Source organism: Seriola dumerili, unplaced genomic scaffold, assembly GCF_002260705.1.
Source record: "Seriola dumerili isolate Sdu_G_001 unplaced genomic scaffold, Sdu_1.0 BDQW01000003.1, whole genome shotgun sequence".
Taxonomy (NCBI): Eukaryota; Metazoa; Chordata; class Actinopteri; order Carangiformes; family Carangidae; genus Seriola; species Seriola dumerili.
The window spans coordinates 4,340,374-4,360,012 of record NW_019174258.1 but is presented as its reverse complement, the minus strand read 5'-3'; the positions used below and the strand labels follow the sequence as shown (position 1 = coordinate 4,360,012).

At 40.7% G+C, this 19,639-nt stretch overlaps 1 protein-coding gene across 1 annotated transcript; it reads right to left on the bottom strand.

The window, feature by feature from the left end:
• Window positions 1-1,876: 1,876 nt before the first annotated feature.
• On the bottom strand, window positions 1,877-18,773 carry cenpf (centromere protein F). The gene is made up of 39 exons (XM_022741713.1): window positions 18,612-18,773; window positions 18,323-18,448; window positions 17,841-17,911; window positions 17,504-17,640; window positions 17,128-17,219; window positions 16,780-17,053; window positions 16,391-16,593; window positions 16,107-16,232; window positions 15,843-15,971; window positions 15,489-15,611; window positions 15,037-15,172; window positions 14,802-14,931; window positions 14,398-14,677; window positions 13,755-13,961; window positions 13,152-13,360; window positions 12,728-12,857; window positions 12,178-12,456; window positions 11,354-11,941; window positions 11,020-11,193; window positions 10,421-10,744; window positions 9,885-10,048; window positions 9,539-9,750; window positions 9,300-9,447; window positions 9,046-9,193; window positions 8,747-8,858; window positions 8,386-8,645; window positions 8,176-8,284; window positions 7,822-8,027; window positions 7,406-7,624; window positions 6,896-7,039; window positions 6,402-6,591; window positions 6,223-6,320; window positions 6,007-6,048; window positions 5,246-5,812; window positions 4,673-5,167; window positions 4,446-4,575; window positions 3,754-4,338; window positions 3,164-3,285; window positions 1,877-2,051 (listed from the first exon to the last, which is right to left on the bottom strand). Exons 1-39 carry the CDS (start codon window positions 18,771-18,773, stop codon window positions 1,887-1,889), a joined length of 8,016 nt encoding a protein of 2,671 aa, XP_022597434.1. The 3' UTR covers window positions 1,877-1,886.
• Between the last annotated feature and the right edge of the window lie 866 nt (window positions 18,774-19,639).

Sequence of the window (19,639 nt, the reverse complement as noted above, 5' to 3'; positions counted from 1 at the left end):
GGACACTTGATGTATAAGCTGTGGGACACTTGTGTGTAATTCACTGTTCTCAATTAAAAGGCGGATATCTGAAAGAAGAGCAGACATCAGGTTTGGTTAGGTTATTGTGCCGTTTGAGTATTTTGGAAATAGTTACAGTACAATGGGTAAAATATGTGGAGTGTTGTGACAGAAGATTGTATTTATTGCTGTTTTCAGCTGTTGGTTTTAATGTTCAGTTGTGTGTATAAATATTTTATTTGCTATCAGAAGTAAAACAGAAATGTGTCTCTGAAGTTAAGACTAACTTAAAGTATGTGTATATAACTTGTAGCTGTGGCAGATGCAGTCCAGTGGGTCACTGATCATTTTAATATCACATACGACCTAATAAAGCCAAACAGCATCACCATGTGATTACCTCTCTCCATCATGAGCAAATTAGATTGTTTTCCAATTCTCTTGTAAAACTACACAACACTTGAGCGTGTCTTTTATGAGCAGGTTCTAATTAGCTGTGCTTTGAAAGTTGACATCTGAATCAACTTCTGCATTATTAAAAAGGCAGACAGCTGGTGGTGTAGCCTTACCAATGTTGCCTCTAGATGATGCAGGCTAGTGAACTGAAGCCAGATGCAAGTAGACTGGAGGAACCATATAAAAGTCTCCTCAGATATTTAATTCTCTCATCTGATGGATAAAAATTCTTAAGTGTTAGTCACACTGAGAGATAAATCTGACTTTTGTCTGAGGTGTATCATGCTTGTTGCAATCACAAATCCTTCCCTCAGCAGCTCACACCCAGCACACTGCCGTACTCTACACCTAAGTCCAATGCCTGTTCTCCACGTGGCTCAGGTTCTCCACCCTGTGGTGGCATAGTGCACTGCTACACAGATACCCTTCTGTTCACACTCTCTTGCTTAATGTTTTCAAGTTATCATCAAATATCAGCAACAAAGACCAGACAAAGATCACACCAGCTATGAAGCAGTTAAGAAAGGTTTAGTAAAAAAGTCATGTTGAACTATTTGGCTTCATTAACTATTTACAATGATCAATAACATGAATCTACACCTAAATAAAAACAGATACTGTGATGAAATACAGATATGCTGTCAGCATTTGCTGCAAAAAGAAAGAAGTCCTAGCAAAAACTATGTTCATCAGATTTGTTGTCTTGACTTCAACAATTAAAATATTTAAAAAGGATTAAACAGAGCATAAAATCTACACAAAGTTAGCTGCCATTAGCATTTAGCTGATATGTCACAGGACATATAGATGAAGCATAGCTGTACATATCATCTACTATGTACAAAGTTCAAAACACACCAAGGAGACAAGAACAGTACAAAAGAAAAGAAAATACAACCAGTGAGTCAGTGGTAAAGATAAACAAACAGACTGTTACAAAGTGAAGAGATGAAGATACATTCAGAGGCATTACAAACCAATGGTGTTTCATTCATTCTAAAACACTTTGATACATTTTTTTTGACATTTCAAAGACACAGACAATTTCAGTCAAAACAGAGCATAATGACAAACAGTGCTATGAAAAAAATCAGCGCTTGGATATTTTCCCACTGCCTCATCACCTTACTTGGGTTAGTGATTGCTTTTATTTCTCATGACTATCAGCTACGAACAGGTTGGAAAGAACAAGTGAAGTATAGTTGGTGCTTTTGCTACAGCCCCTGCCACAGTCCCAAACAGAAGGGGGAAGAAAAGGTGCATTGTGAGTGTTTAGCACTTTTAGCTTTAATGTGTGTGTTAATCTTATGTGTATCTAGGCATTTGAATCTATATACTTCTACAAATAAATCACAAGTGCAAGACTGTGTGTGTGTGTGTGTGTGTGTGTGTGTGTGTGTGTGTGTGTGTGTGTGTGTGTACACATCAATCTACTGAACGTGACAGTTGTCTCCTTGATGTGTTTGGTCTTTTTGCTCTGGTGTTTTCAGTAAGCTGAGTGATTGACACACAGGTTTCTCCTCGCTGCTTGGGGAGAGACTCTTCCTGTTGGAGCTGTCTGCAGAGGGACTCTCAAGTGGTGTGGGCCCCAAAAGCTGTGGAGACAGAACAAGGAAATATATGATGAGAGAGACAGAGTAAAAGAGAGACACAGCAAAGTAGGAAGTGGGACATTTGTGAATGAAAGAAATAAAGCTCATTTGGCAGCAACACTTCAGTGTAAGTGGACACATTATAAAGACACACATCCAGTGGGGGTTCAGTCTAGCAGGTGACTGTGAGGCATTCTTTCCTCTTGACCTCTTTGACCTGAAACTTCAACATCCTTTAAATCCACCATTTCTTCCCTTCAGATGACCTGACACAATAAGAAGCTGACCTGCACTGACTTAAAGGTGTGAGGGGTCCGGATATCCTCTGGACATATTTGGGGCCTGAAAACCTAAACTAACACATACACACTGGCGTAGTTGAAGAGTTCAGTTTCCACCATCTGTAAAAGTTTCCTTCAGACCCAAACAGGTGACCTCAAAGATACTATTTTTACAGTACAAATGTATCCCTGCCCTTATGGTTATGTTACATGTGTATTTTAAACCAATGTATTTCAGCAAAGATGGAGGCTGACACAGAGAGCAAACACACGAGGAGTTAATCCTCCATTTGCACTGGTTCTAAATGCACTGCATTATATTGTATTCATATTAACATAAATTGTAAGTGTGGAACGATCGGTCTGGTTACATGTGATAAGTACATATTGTTACAGTTGTCAATCTGTCATATTTAACAAGGCATCATTAAAATTTTTAATAAACATTTAATATTTTTCTCAGTATAGGTGGCAATGCCAGTTACACAAATGAGAAGAAACAATAGTAACATCGATGCAGGCACAGACTTATGAAAGAAAACAAGTGAAAAGGCTTTTTACCAGTCAGCTAACTGCAAATGTGACACAGTCAGAAAGACAGAGACTGACACACAAACACATTTGCACACAGAGATGCTGGCAGCTCACATTTAAATATACTCATCTCTTTTCTCCTTTTTTTTCTTGCCCTATGCCTAAAGTCAGACTCCACTGTTCACAATACTGCCTAATACTGTGAAATGAGTATATAGTACATTGTGACATGATTCACATGTTTTGACATGTTGACATCAGTGTACCTAATAAAGTGGCCATTGGGTATATATTGCTCACCTTGCCATCAGGGGCAGATGTGAGAACAGTCTGCTTGGCAGCCAGCCGAGGACTGCAGCGTTTCACTGTGGTTCTCCTCATGATGAATGGACTCATCTCCCCGAGGGGAATATCAGCAAAGCCTGGGGGAGTACAAATGATGATGGTTTTTTCACTACAGAGAATGAAAGTCATGATGAGTGAAAAGTTAGTGAATTCTTCTGCCAACTAGCGTTGCAGCCATTTCTGTGCATTTGTACCTGTGTCAGCTAGTTTTACACACTCTTGTTTCAAAATCAGGTCTGCACAAATTTATGAAATAAAAATGAATAAAAAATGTGAAAGGCCCAGAGGCTTACAGTAATTCAAACCAATAGAAATATGGTAGAGCAGAGCTTGGCACTGACACTCATTTGTGTTAATTCCTTGTAAAAATTAAACTTTCTCCACATGAGTTATAAGCTAATCACACTGTATCCCACTAACATGAGAGGTCTGACTGCTAAAACTAGGACTCACACTCGTATACACCATCACAGAAAACAAACTACTACTTTTTTGTGATAGTTTTGTAATAGTGTGGCTAATACGGATGACCACCCAACACAAACCTTTCTGCACCAGCTCAGGAAGTCCCTCTGGCCTGAACTCATCGTCCTGTTCAGTACTTGGTTTGGGTGTAGTCGCCGCATTAGCTTTGATCTTCTTTGTCAGGTTGTGCAGGGCCTCTTGGGCGCTGTCTTTATCACTGATGTCACGGTGACCCCGTTTCCCTGGAGATGACCTCTGAGGTGTTGAGGGAGCCATGTTCTCCGTGTTTTCATGCATCTTTTCTCCCTGATGTTTCGAGGAAGACTTCCTTCCTGAGCGTCGGAGATGAGCATTGACAGCACTGCTAGAATGGGTGTTAGCCTCATTGGCACGTTGGCTAACGGTAATCTGTTCTAGCCGAGTGGTCAGTGCATTGTTGGCCTCTTCCAGTTTGTGAACTTCAACCATCAGACTGCAGTATTTATCCATGCTCTCATCAGCCTCTGTGCTCTTCTCCTCCAGAAGTTTGTTCACTTCTTCCAACTCACTCTTCATCTCCTCCAGCTCTTTATCTTTTTCTTCTAATTCCCTCTTCCTTCCATCGAGAGCAGCCTTAAGTTCTTCCATCTCCTTGGTTTTTTCCGCCTCAGTGCTCTTTTGATTTCCTGAAACAAAAAAGTGTCTAAAGTTAACAAAAATATCCAACAGCACTTTGTGGAGATTACGATTATAGATGAAGACTAACTGTTAAATCTGTTAATCATATATGCACCTGAGCTGTTTAACATCATTTGCTTCTCTTGCTCCAGCTGTTTGCAGGTTTTCATCCAAAGATTCATCTTGCTGAGAGCAGAGTCTCTCTCTTTGGACAGACGAGCAGCACGAGATGTTAGATCTGACACCTAGAGGAGATGGACAGAGAGTGAAGTGGTAAGACTGGTGACGATTATTTCAGAGTTTAGATTACTTTATTTTTTATTTTTTTCTTGATCGTTGTACCTGCTCATTGAATTGTGCGACGGACAATTTGTGTGTTTCCAGGTCTTTCTCCATAGAGGCAACAGTAGACTGGAGGCTCTCTGAGAGTTTCTCTTTCTCTTCTTCTGCTCTTTGCTTCTCTTTTTCCAGTACAGACAGAGCTGAGCACAGGTTCTCTTTCTCTGATTCAATCAAAGAAAGGGAAGACTGCAAATCCTGTTTTTCAACCTCTAACTTCTGTTTCTCCTCCTCTATTCTTTTGTTCTCTTGCTTGAGTGAAGAAAGAGTTTGTTGCATGTCATGTTTCTCCTCTTCTATCAAAGCAAGTCTAGTTTGAAGCTTCTTTTCCTCATTAGCAACCACCTCCCTCTCTTGCTCTAGTCTTTCCTTCTCTTCTTTTACAGAAGCAAGAGTGCAGCGCAGCTCATTTCTCTCTTGTTCCACTGACAATAAGGTGGACTGCAGTTTCTCTTTTTCCTCTACCATTCGTCCATTTTCTCCTTCTATCCGTTCTTTCTCTGCCATAAGAGATGAGATGGATTTCACTGAGGCTTGTCTCTGATTTGCTTCTTCCTCCCACTCCTTTTCTAAAACGTCTTTCTCTTCCTCTTTAGCTTTTATGAGTGTTTTAAGCTCCTTAATTTCACCCTCTAAAGCCTCAATACGGGCCCTCAGGTTGTTTCTCTCCTTCTCCCACTCGTCTCCCTGAGAGCGGAGCCTGTCTCCCTCTGTCTGCCACTCCTCCAGAGAACTCTGCAGACACTGTTTCTCTTTCTCCAACTCTACCAGCAGAGACTGCACCCTGTCTTTCTCCACTTCTGTTTCTGCGCTCTTTTGTTCAAGTGAGATCTCCCTTTGACGAGAGGCTTCCAGCTGCTCCTGGAGGCAATCAACTTCTCTAATTTGTCTCTCTGCTTCCTCTCTCAGCCCTTTCTCAAGCTCTTCTACCTTGTATTTGTGTCTCTCCTCTTCCTCTCTCCTATCTACCTCGGCCTTCTCCAATCCTCTCTCCAGCTCTTCTTTAGCAGCCTTCAGTTCCTCTATCTCTCTGTGTTTCGTTTCCAACTCTCTCTCCATGTGTTGTTTCTCAGATCTCAGGCTTTCCAGCATGGCAGAGAGCTCCAATAGTTTCTCACTGAGCTTTGCCTTTTCCTCCTCCACCTAAGAGTGGTGAGGGTTCAAGACCGACAGCAGCAGAGTTTGTGAAAGGAGACAAGCAAAGAGAGAAGGAAAAAAAAATCAAGATGGAAAGTCAGAGCATGAAAGAAATGATTGATATATTTCTTGGTTGACATATTGTGTCATAAAGTATGGAACAGGGCATCGAATAGCCAAACAGACTAGTTTAAAAGTACCTTTCTCCTCTCCTCCTCCAGCTCAGCTTTGGCTGTCTCAGCCTGTATAAAAGGATATAATATTTGTATTTAATACAATGTAAGCAGATTTTCTTACCCTTTGTTTGATCAAACCCCTCCACATGTGAATTTTATCTTGGCAAAAATAAGTTGCAACAGTGAAAGAAAAACTGTGTTAATGTAAGAAAAATACACTGATGTTTTTTGACAGAATACCTGTAGAAAAGCTTCCTCTAGACTTTGCTCTACATCTTCCTTCTCTCGCTCCAGGGCATCAATGCGATCTTGCAGCAAGTCTGACTTTCTCTGGGCAGCTACAGAGATACAGTCATGTTTAGGCCAACACATCACAAAACTTAAGCGGTCATGTCATTTCCAAAGATATGAAAAGTCACCTTTCAGCAGCTCTCCCATCTTCTTTTTCTTTCGCTCATCTGACTCAATGCGGACCTGAAGCTTTTCAATACCAGTCCTCATCTGCTGGACCTCATCTTGTGTGGCGTTCAGACGAGAGGCAATCTCTCCTTTTTCCAGTAGAGAGGACTCTAAAGACTGTGAAAGACGGTTCACTTCTCCCTCTAAAGCCTTGGGGATGAAATTAGAAAGGAAACTCATGACGAAGAGGGAAAGTTCTTTTTGATCTTTGGTGAAAGGGATACAAGACCTATATGCATTTATTTCAAACAGTCTCCTCCATCCCCTTTTTCAATGTAGTTAGCACTATTTTGAACAGATGGGATGTAACAGAGGTTTAGGTCAAACATTAGGCCCCATTCAAACATATTGTCTGGGTGTGACTCTCCTTGATACTATTTAAACAAACAACACATCCATTAAATTACTGAGATAATATACAACATATTATAACATTTGTATCAAACGTCCTCACCTGTATCTTGCTGACCATGGACTCAGTGCTTTGATTGACAGAGCTGTGGTCTTCTTTGATCTGGTTAAGATGGCCAATAAGCTCCTCTCTTTCTCCACTCTGTTGAGAGATTGCCTGCTCCTGCACGTTAATCTGCTCCAACAGCTGTAGTGAAAGACAAGGAATGAACTTTGAGTTAGAGAACAATCCTGAAACATCAACAATAAGTAAACAGAGGACATTTTACCACACATGGATTTCAACTAGTAGTCTAGAAAATGCTATGATCAAACATGAGAATGCATTGATGTTTTAAGATGTTATCATGTCTTTAGCCAACAGAATCAAAGAGGCATTTCTCTTAGCATTTATGTTGCTACACTCAGAACTGAAAATCATGAGCAAACAGAGAAGGACTCATAACTGTAAACTACATGTAAATAAAAGCCTACTTTGGGTAATCTGGCATGTACCCTGATCCCAGACTCAACTCAAACCACCCTCTTGTTATTTTTCATGTACAGTATGTACCTGTTGCCTCTCTGTCTTCAGTTTCTCCATGTTGCCTTGCAGGGTTTCATACTCCTTCCTCCCTGCTCTGATGTCGTCCTCCAGGATGGAAATTAGGTTTCTGGTGTCACCGTTCGTTTTCTCCAGACTGTGAACTTTCTCTCTCCAGAGCCCCAAAGACTGGTTCAGCTCATCTCGCTCCTCAGTGCAGGACACAAGCTCAGACCTCAGCTGGCTTGTCTGAGGAAATTATATTCAGAATAGTTATGTCACCCTGACTGATCAGTAACCTTAAAATACACACTATGTTCCATAACGTCTTGCTGTGTTGTCAGTTTTTGTGCAAAGAAAAATGGAAAAATCAGTTAATTAATGATTTCCCAATACATGTACATTAACTTAACCCTTATATTATTTTGATGTCCAGCTCTGCTCACCTCTGCCATGAGTGTTTCTATCTGCTGCTCCATGCCTGAACAAGTCCTCTTCTTAGTCTCCATCTCATCCTGCAGTCTGGCCCTCTCCACCTGCATGGTCTCCAGCTCAGACTCCATGCCCAGGATGTGCTGCTCCAGGTTAGCTTTCTCAGAGCGAACCCTCTTCAACTCACTCTCCTGCTGAAGGAACTTCTCGTCGCATCCACCTACAGAACCAAGAAAATTGATTCGTAGGCACTCACAACCACATTCATTAAGAAATTAGTACCTTGTTTCAGACTGAAGTTTAAAATCATTAAAATGTAAAATGGTGAAATGACTTCCTCATATGCAGTAAGCTAGGAAGATATTTACCTTTGGCCATCTCCAGTCCTTCCAGCATCTCTATAACATCAGCCAGCTGACATTTAGCTGTTTGTAGCTGTAGAGTTAACGTCTCCCTCTCCTCTGACAGCCGCACCAACTGAACATAAGCACACATTAGTATCACTCATACTTAAAATAATGTTATTGTTACGCTGCAATGTGTAAGGTATTTGTCATTGTGCAATTGCTTGCCCCTACCTGGTCAGCAAGGTCTGTCTTCTCCTCCAGGGTAATGTTCAGTTTGTGTGCTGCACTATGTGCCTCCTCCTCTGCTGCATGAACTTTCTTTTCCAAGTTTGTAACTTGGACTTCCAGTTCGGATGTCAGCTCCTTTCTCAGTGCTAGTTCAGAGTTCAGACAGTCAAACTCTAAGCGCAGGGTCTGGAGCTCATTTTCTTGTTTTGTGATCATTTCTTTGTAGTGGGTGAGGTCATCTTGTCCCTTGGATAAGTCTCTCGCTGATAGACACATTGATATTTCTAGGTTATTCAAACATCATGCATATAAGCCAACACATAATTATTGCAACGGCAGTTACCAGCACAATTTAATTCCTCACCAGGGGATTTTAATTCTTTGGTCTCACTCAAGGAGGACATGGGTCGAGACATTTCACAGACTTCAGGGTCATTTTCAAGAACATCTCTGGGACGACTGCTGTCTTCAGGAACCTGCAAGAAAGAAGACAAAATAAAAAGGCCATAATAATAATGCTCACATGGATGTTGAACATTCCTAAATATCAAGTCAAAGACAAATCAATTGATCAAATCAAGACCAGTATCCCCGACCCCGAGTTAAACCAATGACAGCATCATGAATGAAGCCAAATACATTGTTGAAATACTTGTTTTCTACCTGATCTGAGGGTTGCTCTTGGTGGTGTAGTTTCTCCTCCTCATTACTTCTCGTTTCCTCTACCACACATGCCTGCCTCTCCTCCTCCACATGTTCTTGGATCATTTCTCGATCAATGACTTCCTCCTTGAAGACCAGCTCTGTCTCACTACCAGGGTTTAGGAACATGAGATTTACTTATCACACAATAAAACATATAATAATAGTACAAACATATAGTTGTTTATTTGTGATTAGTACAAAACTCATTGTACCTGAAAGCCTCGTCAGACTGGTGTGAAAGTTCACCCAGTTCAGACACTACAGGGCTCAGCTGCTCCTTAACTGGAAGGGACTCAGTTTTTGTACTTGAATCATGTGTTAGCTCCACATCAATCTGTCCTTCTGCTTCCACTGGGGAAACTGTTAAGAGATGACTCAACATAAATGTACAAATTCAAATTAAAGTAGCAGCAATGTTTCATGAAAAACATTCGTTTTGGTTTACACGCACCACCAATGTCTGTCTCCTCAGACTCCATGTGGCTGATTTCTTCTCCTGGCCCCTCGGTTCTCTGTGATTCTGACAGCTGTTGTATGGCGCTGTGTTGCTCGCCCACCTGCTCCAACAGTGACTCGTACTGCTGCCTGAACACAGTCAGCTCCTTCTGTAAGCTCGCCAGCTTTTGATGCAGTTGGGCCTGCTCTGCCTCAAACTGGTGGCTCCTGTGATAAAACATATAATTCCAGCTAATATTAATAGTACAAAACACTAAAGGCAAAACCATTAAACAGACATACTAATACATTTACTTGTAGAAGCACACACAACCTTTAGAGCAGATAAAGATGTACTGTACCTCTCTCTGTTCTCCTCCTCAGTCCTCTGGTGCTCCTGCTCCGAGGCCTGGAGCAAGCGCTGGATGCACTCCTTCTCCCCTTTAAGTGACGCCACCTCATTTTCATGCCTCTCAGTGCTTTCTTGTAACTGCAGCTTCTCTTCAGTTACTTGATTCACACTAGACTGTAGTTCGATGATCTCTTCAGTCAGTTGACTATAGTTAATTTCCAGCTGAAGCTTTTCCTCAACTACTTGATTCAAGTTGGAAACCAAATCATTTTTCTCAGATGTTAGTTCACTAAGTTTAGCCTCAAGTTGGATTTTCTCCTCATTTATCAGATTGAGGGTATGATCTAGCTGGGCTTTCTCCTCAGTGACTTGTCTAACGGTTGATTCAACGTCAAGTTTCTCAGCAGTCATTTGATCAATCTTTGTATCTGTTTGCAGCTTTTCTTCAGTTAACTGCTCAACTGTGGTCTGTAGTTGTTTGTTCTCCTCGGATAGCTTCTCTAAAGCCTCTAGCTGTTCCTTTACTTGAATGATTTCATTTTCTACTTGCTCTTTGTTGTCTGTTAATTGTTTCAAAGTAGTCTCAAAGATGTTTTTCTCCTGGAGAAACTGGTTGAGATCATTGTCTTTGTCTTCAGTTATCTGCCTGAGAGCTGTCTCTAACTTGATGTTTTCCTCTGTGATCTGACAGAGTTTAGACTCTAATGCGGCAACACTCTCCTCAAGCTGTTTTCCTTTCACAGCGTCCTCTTCCAGACGAGTTATTTCACAGCTTCTGTCGAATAACTCCTCCTTAGCTGTGACATATTGTGTCTCCAGCACAGAGTTCTGGGATTGGACCTCCTCTAAGCGGGATTCCAAGACAGAGACCTGAAAAGGTTACAGAATTTGGATTTAGTCACATAAAAGATATTTTCTTCCCTCAAGTGCAACAGGAGCTGGTAAAGATGATGTCAATTTGGTGGTCCCTGAATTTTATAAAAATGGTTTTAAAAACGCAGAGATTAAAAACAAATCAAAATGATGATGGATGGAAATGTGTTAAAATACTGCGCTCTAAAAAATGATAATGAATCTCCATTTTAAGTCCAGTAACTGTGGCACAGAACGATTTTTGAGAGACTTGTGTAAGACGGTAGCTCTACCTGCGCTTTGCTGTCCTCCAGCCTGGCCTCCATGTGAGACATCTGGGTCTCATTCTGAGCGAGCTGGGCCTCCAGTGACTCTATAGTTCCCTTCAGCTCCTCCACTTGACTGTCAAAAGTGTTCATGGCTGTCTCATTGTCTTCCAAGTCCATTTGCAGCATCTCCAGCTGCACCTGCATGTGAATAATTAAATGAAGAATGACTTAACATGCTATATCGTAGTTTATTTGTTAAAATATCCTAAAGAAGCAAACATAACTATAGTAAGATTTAGATTCTATGTAATAAGATTGTTAACATGTAAGGTCCGAGACATAACTGGGAATAAATTACCTTGATTTTGTTCATGGCGGCCATCTTCTCCTTCAGGAGATCAGAGGTTTTGGCCTGCTCTGCCTCCGCTTTATTTAGCTTCTCCTTCAGACTCTTTATTGTGTTGTCTCTCTCTTCCAAGCCGTGTGAAGCAGCAGACAGAGTTGTCTTCATGGTCCTGATCTCCTCTCGACGAGAACTCAATTCAGCTTTGGCAGCAGTTACTGATTGCTTAGTGGCTTGGAGCTGCTCTTTAAGGTTCTTCTCTTTGTTGAGGAAATTCTCAATCTCTGAAGCGTGACTCTCCAACTCTTTACTCATCTTGTCTGTGAGCTCTTTGACCTCTTTCTCCAAAGCAGAGACCAGGTTACTTTTCTCTGTCAGGGTGTTCTCCAGGTTGGACTTGATTTGAATAGTGGAGGAGTGACTCTTCTCAAGAGCTTCTAGAGACTTTTTAAGGTCAGTGTGCGATTGGTTGACCACATCCAGTTCATTCTTCAAGACTGGAAGCTTCTCCGCTGCATCATTGTTTGAAGCCACCGTTTCTTCTAAGGAAGATATCTGCTCCAGAAGATGGTTGATCTTCTCGGTCTCAACATGCTGGATGATCTTCATAAGAAACAGAGCAAGAATGGAATTAAACTTCATATTTGTATTTGAACAACTGCAGTTGTGGATGCAAGAAACTTGAATTGTGTGTGAGACTAATGGAAACAGATTTACACAGTAAAGTACAAGTACATCTGTACAAGTATATTTAAAGACTATTTGTGCACTTGAAGATAACTATGATAAAATACAACACTGCATCACAGTAGAGCAAAAGAAATCTAACAGTATTTTACCTCTGTTTCTTTCTTCATCTGTTGCATTACATTTTCCAGCTCAGCCTTTTGTTTCTCAAGAGACAAAATCTGAGCTTCAGCCTCTCTGAGCTGCTTCTCCTTCTCCTCTGTCTGACCCTGCTGGTCCTTCAGTTCCCCCTCTAACAGTTTGAGCTCTTCTGATTTTTTCTCATACATCTTTTTGTGTTCCTCTTGATTGTCTGATAGTGTCTTAATTTCTTTCTGCAACTCAGCTCCCAGTTGCTCCTGGACCTTCAGGAACTGCTGCATGGAACTGACCTAAACATGAAGGGAAGATAAAAACTTAGGCTTCTATTGGTTAAGACAAAAGTAAGGAATAACATCCAACACAAGTAAAAACACAAAGTATAAAATAGTAATTCAGCAGAATAGATTTAAACACTCAGTATTATCAGTCGTAAAACTCTTCATCAAGTGCCAGACAATTACTTTAATCATAAGGTTTTCATTGGATCAGCTCCAAAGGAATAAAAAAGAATAAATAATCAGTAACTTAAATATGTTTCTGTTGCAGTCCGGTAAAGCAAACCTGATTTTTGGTGAGCAGCAGCTCTTGCTGGGACTCATCAAACCGCAGCTTGATCTGCTCTGTCTCTTCAATCTTCGCTGAAACACTCTCCTCACATTGCTTTAGCAAGGTTGCCTTCTCTTCCGCCAACCTGGTAGGGATTAGACAGAAAAGACAGAAAACATGGATGTTAAAAGCAAGTTGCTTTTAGTCTAACAATGGGGACAGTGTTCATATAATACTGCACTATGGCATCTTTAAGGCTGTATCCAGTGACCTCTTAAACCCTGCAAAGTCATGTAGCAGTGAGGCAGAGCTCTCACACACAGTCTCAACAAAAACTAAACTTTATAATGTTTGTATAGGTAGGATCTATCTCAGGGCCGTTGTATCGGAAAAATAGTTAATATAAAATTATGAACTCAACAACAAATAAAACCCCCACCTGGCATTTTGCTCCTCTTGCTGAGCAGTGGTCTGTGAGAGGCTCTCTCTCAGCTGGCTGATCTCAGCCTGGCCCAGCTCTACCAGCTGGTCTTTGGAGCGGACCAGGTCACAGGCTGTCTGGTGCTCGTCCAGCAGCTGAGTGTTTGTCCTCTCAGCTTGCTCTGCTCGAGTTATTTCCTTTTGCAACTGCAACTCCAGATTCTTGACCTGTTCAGGTAAAAAAAACCAAACAAAAAAATAAACAAACAAACAAAAAAAAACATACAAACAAGGCCAATAAGGATTTTCTTTTTCAACAAGTGCTGGTTAGGAAAGGGTTTATTAACTGGCTATAGATTACATAGCTTCAGGTCCTGTCAAATTTAAAAATGTTATTGGATATAGAATATACCAAAATCTGAATAAAAATGTAGAGCAATTCAGTGATGCTGAGAGATTTATTTATTTATTATCCCATTAAAACACAAAGATAAAGGATGCCATGCTTTTTAATAATCACATTCAATATCTTCAAATATTTTACTAAAAAAATATCTTTCAACCTAGAAGGTTACCTCCCCACCCCCCAAAAAATATATTGAAAAGCAATATGATAAGTCACCTGAGCTTCAAGCTGTGCCACTTGCACACCAACATTTTCCAGTTCTTTGGTGTGCTTCTGTCCAGCCTCAGAGAGTTGAGACTGGAGCTCCTTGTACTGGTGTTCTCTCTCCTCCAACTCGGTGCTTTTGTTGAGGAGTTCTCCCTTCAAGGAATCGATGTGAGCAGACAGACTTGCCTTGTCTGCCTCCACACTCATGAGCTGCTTCTACAAGAATGACAGGAGATGTATTCAGGGTGAGGAGTAATCTATTTAAAGACTACTGTTAATGTTACTTGAATTTTGGGGTTGATTTTATTTCTTACTCTAAAACTTGATGGCATTAGATCAACATATTTTCACAAGTTATAATGAAAATAAATAACAAAAAAACATCCTAGAATGCACTGTGCTAACACTGATTGATGACTGTCACAATAAATTATCCTTCACAGAGGTTTGTGTTTTGAATGTTTTTTCTGTGTTTCTGACTGTATTAAAACTAATTATTTGTGAAATGAAAGCCCACACAAAATGTAACAGGTTTTGGGGTATGCAGCTCACTGTATGGTTTGATAAGTATGAAAATGATGTGAACAATATACAATGGCCTTCTCTCACGCACACACAGACACACACACAGACACACACACACACAGCTTACCTTAAGTTCATCACTAGTCTCATTCAGGGAGCTGAGACTGCTCTCCAAGTTGTTCATTTTGTCCCTGAGCTCCTTTTGCACAGCTTCAGTTTCATTAATCATGGTCTCCTTCTCTTTCTTCCACTCCAGCAAAGCTTGATGTTCTTGTTTCAGTTCCTTACACTCACTCTGACTCGCAGTGAGATTGGATTTCAGCTCTTGGCTCTCCTTCTCTAGGTCCATGAACCTGTTGGTCACCCTCTCTGTCTCCTGTTTCTGTTTCTGTAGTTCATTCTGAGATCTACGGTGATTAAAAAATATTTACAATGATTAAAAATCAAGTTAAGTAACATAGATTTTAATATAGTTACAAAGTAGCAATAGTAACATAGCTTTCTGCTATTGTACAGTAAAACCATGTTTACCTGTCATTTTTGGTTTCTGCATCAGAAAGTGTCTTCCTCAAGTTGTCCAGCTCTCGGGCTGAAGCCTGAGTCTGCTGCTCCAGTTTCAACTGAAGTTTCTTCAGCTCTTCTAACTGTCCCTCTGATTTTGCTGAAGGGCAAAAAAGACAATCGGATTAAAAAGGTGTGATAAGTTCAGATAATTCTCTAAAATAACTGCTACCCTTTGCCATTGCCATTCATGCTACATATTTACCTTTGAGGTCATCTAGTTGCCCCTGTGTGCGTTTGAGACTCTGGTCTGCGCTCTTCTTCTCTTCCTCTAGCTGAGAAAGACGTCTGCTGCTTTGGTCCAATTGGACAGTCACACTGTTCTTCTCTTTCTGCAGCTCCTAGAGGGAGGAAGAAGTGTGGAGAGAAGTGACAGCAAAAGATGATGACAGACATTTGAAGACATGAAGGCCGGGAGAAAAAAAGGATGGCAAGAAATGTAAAGAAAAAAAAATTTGTGGTGTTGTGATAAATACATATGGACATTTTGGTAATTTGGTTAAAATGTAATGATATTGGTGGTATTTTTAACATTTTTTCTTTGCCAGAAAGGGCTGTTCAGCCATTAACTAAAGATGAAAGCTGTATCAGCAGACTTGCTTGTGAGATGTTAAATCACCATCACAGTAAGTCAATATTCTACAAAAGGCAACCAACCTCCATTTTCTTGCGGAGGTCCTGCTCTTTGGTCTGGCTGGCCTGGAGGCTCTGCTCTGACCTCAGCAGTTTCTGTTTCTGCTCCTCCACCTCCTTCTCCATCCCTCTCCTCTGGAAACCCATCTAAAATGAGCAAGGGGATAGACAACGAACAATTACATACAAGAGCAGAGCAAAGTCTGAGGCATGAGACACAAATTAACACAATGACAACGTAATACATAGAAGTGTATCCGCTGCCCTCACAAAGGAGGTCTCATTGACTTATCACCCAAACTGATTGCTGTGTGAAGTAAGAAAGAATTTGAGTAGATGAAGAAACTGCGAAGTAGGACAGAGAGTTTGCAAAATTACCTTCTCCATGTCAGCCTGCAGTACATTGTAGTCTTTTTTGGACTGTTGGACCTCTTGTGTTAGCTTGGTTCTGGTCTGGTTCAGCTGCTGATCCAAAGCATTGTGGGAACTCTGCAGCTGGGCTAGCTCCTAGAAAGAATATAAAAGTGAAAAAACCATTTGATTAAAATACAAAAGTGCTTTTTTTTTTTTATTTATTTATAGTGTATGATAAAACCTAAGAACATTGCAGCCTAATGATGGTATAACTCCACACTGTTGCACCTTCTGACTGTCTCTCTCTTGGTCTTTGAGTTTCTGCTCCAGGGTTCGTTTGCAGCTTTCAGCATTGTGCCTCTGACAGTTCATCTCCTCTGTGACTTGTTTCAGCTTCTGCTCAACTGAGGAACACTGAGAACAATCCGCAATAACATTTTTAGTCATCTTTGCCAGTTATTTACACGTTTCCTTTGCTTTTTAGCCATCTTTTCTACTGTAAACTATTTGAAATAAACAAAAAATCTAACCCACAAAAATTAAGTCTCTATGTACTACTCATGGAAGCCTACCTTGGCCTCGGCCTGCTGGTGTCTGTCTGTAACCTGACTCAGCTCATGGCTAGTCTTGGCGATGTCTCTGTCCCGTTCAGTCAAGTCTTTGCGGGCCTGGTTAAGTTGGGTTTGCAGTTCCTGCAGCTTGACGGCCTGGCTACGAATTTCCTTCTCCTGATTGGACAGATTTCTCTCCAGCTCTGACACACGGCCACGCAGCTCTGATGAAGAAACAGTAAAAAATCAAGTCCCTGCTGGACATGATCAGGATTGTCACACTCAAAGGGAGCAAACAGATTTTTCAGAGGTAGTGGTTGTGCAAATAAGTAGCTACTTATTATTTCACGGGAAAGAGTCCAAACACTAAGCAAGACATTAACTTCAGAAATATATCATAAACGGTCCACCTTGGTTGAGAGTCTTCAGCTGCTCCATCTGTTGATAGGATCCACTGGGACTCTGTGCTGCTCTGGAGGAGCTCATTCTCTGGTTGGGTTTGATAGGTGTCTCCTCATGCGTGTCCCACAGGGATGCCCCTCGCCTCTTCAGAGGTGTTTCCATTGCATCCTGAGACTGTCGGCTGTGGGCCTGATCTTGTTGTTGCCATGGGAATATGGAAGATCCAGCTTGGCGGGCAGCAATGTCCTTGTGGCTTACACTGACTGATGACTGATTCAACAGCTATAAGACAACAGGCAAGTTAACATCACCAAATACAAAGAAACAAACACATAATAAGTAAGTAATGTACTCACTTTAACCTGCAAGACTTTAAGTTCAGTCTCCAGCTTTTTCCTTTCCTCTACCTCCTGGCTGTACTTCTCCTGAAGCTCCTCTAGTCTATTATCTATGGAGCACATACAGTTTACATGTCAGGGTAAATTGAAAATCCCCTCCAGGGTCAAAATCCCAATAGATGACAGGCAGCAATACTACTAACATTTGCATTTATACCTTCAACTTAAGTTTATAGAAAATCAAAAATTAACAGACAGCTTGACAGGAAGGCATATAGGTGGAAACCAAAAAACAACTGAGGTGAAGAAAAGAATTGAATAACTAAATTTTTTTTTTTTTTTTTTTTAAATCTATACAGCAGGAACTTTGAGATACAATTGATGACTGAAATACCCTGTTGTCTGTAGGCTGGAACAGGAGCTGGGGTAGAGAAACTTTTCTGTGGAGTGGTGTAAGGCTGAATCTCAGAGGAGGAGGATGACAAGGAGCAAGAGCCAGCTGGCTGAGAACGATCCAATTCATTTCTGTACCTGGGCAGATTAAAAAAAACAAACAGAGACTGCATCACAAACCATCCAATAGTCAGTTAAACAGTTTATATACAGTCATTTTAAGCATGATGTATTGAGCACTTGACAAGACACCAACTCACAGGAGCAACATATACAAATCCAACTACTCTACTTTCATACTTAAAACTCCATTTCAACAGACAACTAAGTGAACTCACTTCTTGAGCTCCTGCTCCAGTCTTTCTATGGTCTTCCTGCAGGAGTTAAGTTGACCCTCCAGATAGCTCACCTAGATTCAGGAACAGGATTCATTTGGAATCAGAGGGAAGTATAGATTAATGTTAATTCCAGACATGTACATCCTCAGCTTCATTCTCCTTTTTCTTGCCATTACAGCACTTGATGTGTCTTGGTGAGTTTGTGCAATCATCTCCATGTCATCAAACATGACATGGAGCTGCTCTTCAGTTACTGTGTAACAGTTATAATACAGCATACATACAAAATTATATGTTTACTTTCTATAAATTTGATTCTAAAAATACAATGTTTGTTGGCTCATTCAAGTACATCTCTGAAATATGAACATGAACATCAGTTAATTATCATTGAAAAATAACTGTGCTGTAGTACTGGATTAATTTCAAACTAAATAGCCATAAACTGCAGCAAATATTTCTCTTTTACATCAGTAACTGACCTGTTGCTCTTTGACTCCGAGGTCATGAACGACCTTCTGACGGGTTTTCTCCAGAGAGTCACATGACTCTACTAAACACTGGTTCTCTCTTTTCAAAGCAGAGGTCTCTGTACGTTCACTGTCCACCTGGACAAAAAGAAACAGAAAATTAAAAGATGTATGTTTAGCAAGAATTTCAACCTCTGACCACAACAACAGTAATTTCCCGCCAGGGGAATCAATATAGTTCATTTATCCATACTAAATCAGTTTATCAAATTTGATTAATCTTCTCCTCTCAAGCACTGACCTTTTGTTTCTGCTTTTGCAGGGCAGCCTCTAAGGAGTCCAGCTGAAACTGTTTCTGGCTCCTTTCTTTCTTCAGTTTATCCAGCTGGACTTCCATCTCCTGGATTTTCTGCAGGGCTTTCCCTGGAAGTCCATCCTTCCACTCCTCCACCGCCCAGCTCATGTTTATAACCTGACTGAACAGACAAATGTATTTAAAGGGTGGAAATCTGCACACTGTTTTTGTCCCAACGAAAACTCAGCAGTGAGAGATGTTATGATGATAATAGATAATAGGATAGTTAAACATATTAAAATGATCTAATATTAGCGTCTTCTGTTCCTTCAATTATAAAGTCACGTAAAATTAAATGCTATTAAACACAAGTTAGCGTTTTTCTAATTAAGCGAGTTAATGGTAACAAGAAAACGACAACATCACTGACGACTTGGCCTGATGTTGTTTACAAATTTATTTACAAATAAAATGTCATGCCTTGAGATTGACAGTACCCTTAACGTGTTGTTTATACCCTTAGCGTTACCTTTTACCGACGTGGGGGCATTGTGATGTTAGAAAATACCAGCTAGTTACAAGTGTCTAAAGAAACGTTAACTAACGTTAATGTTACCACGTTAGTTTTGATGTTACCTAGATACGCTGAGATATTAATGAATTATGAACCTGAAATGGACCGTAAACGTTCCGTTACCGACATGTATAAACGTTTCTGTTAGACTGAACGTTAATCGAGCTGTGGTAAACATGGTTTTAGCAAACATGACAACAAGTAACGTTAGCCAACGTTAATATTGGTACTAATCAAAGATATATAATAAAATGTGTTGTGAGAAGACGTGTTGCCGTTAACTTAAAGCTAAAATTTACGAAGGCAGCTGCACTTACTTTGGGCGCGACGCTCCACTTGCAGACACAAACTGTTGGTGCTCGTTGGAAAATTCAAACTCCACCGGAGGAAATCGCGATCCACTCAGCTACATGCCCATTGGCTACCTCGTGTGACGTCAGTGCAAGATCGAAGATGATTG

Coding starts and splice junctions, on each gene's coding strand:
- cenpf (XM_022741713.1), bottom strand. CDS start 18,773: ATGAGCTGGGCGGTGGAGGAGTGGAAGGATGGACTTCCAGGGAAAGCC. Junction 14,932..15,036: donor GCAACTAGATGACCTCAAAG/GTAAATATGTAG, acceptor TTTGCCCTTCAG/CAAAATCAGAGGGACAGTTA. Junction 13,962..14,397: donor AGACTAGTGATGAACTTAAG/GTAAGCTGTGTG, acceptor TCATTCTTGTAG/AAGCAGCTCATGAGTGTGGA.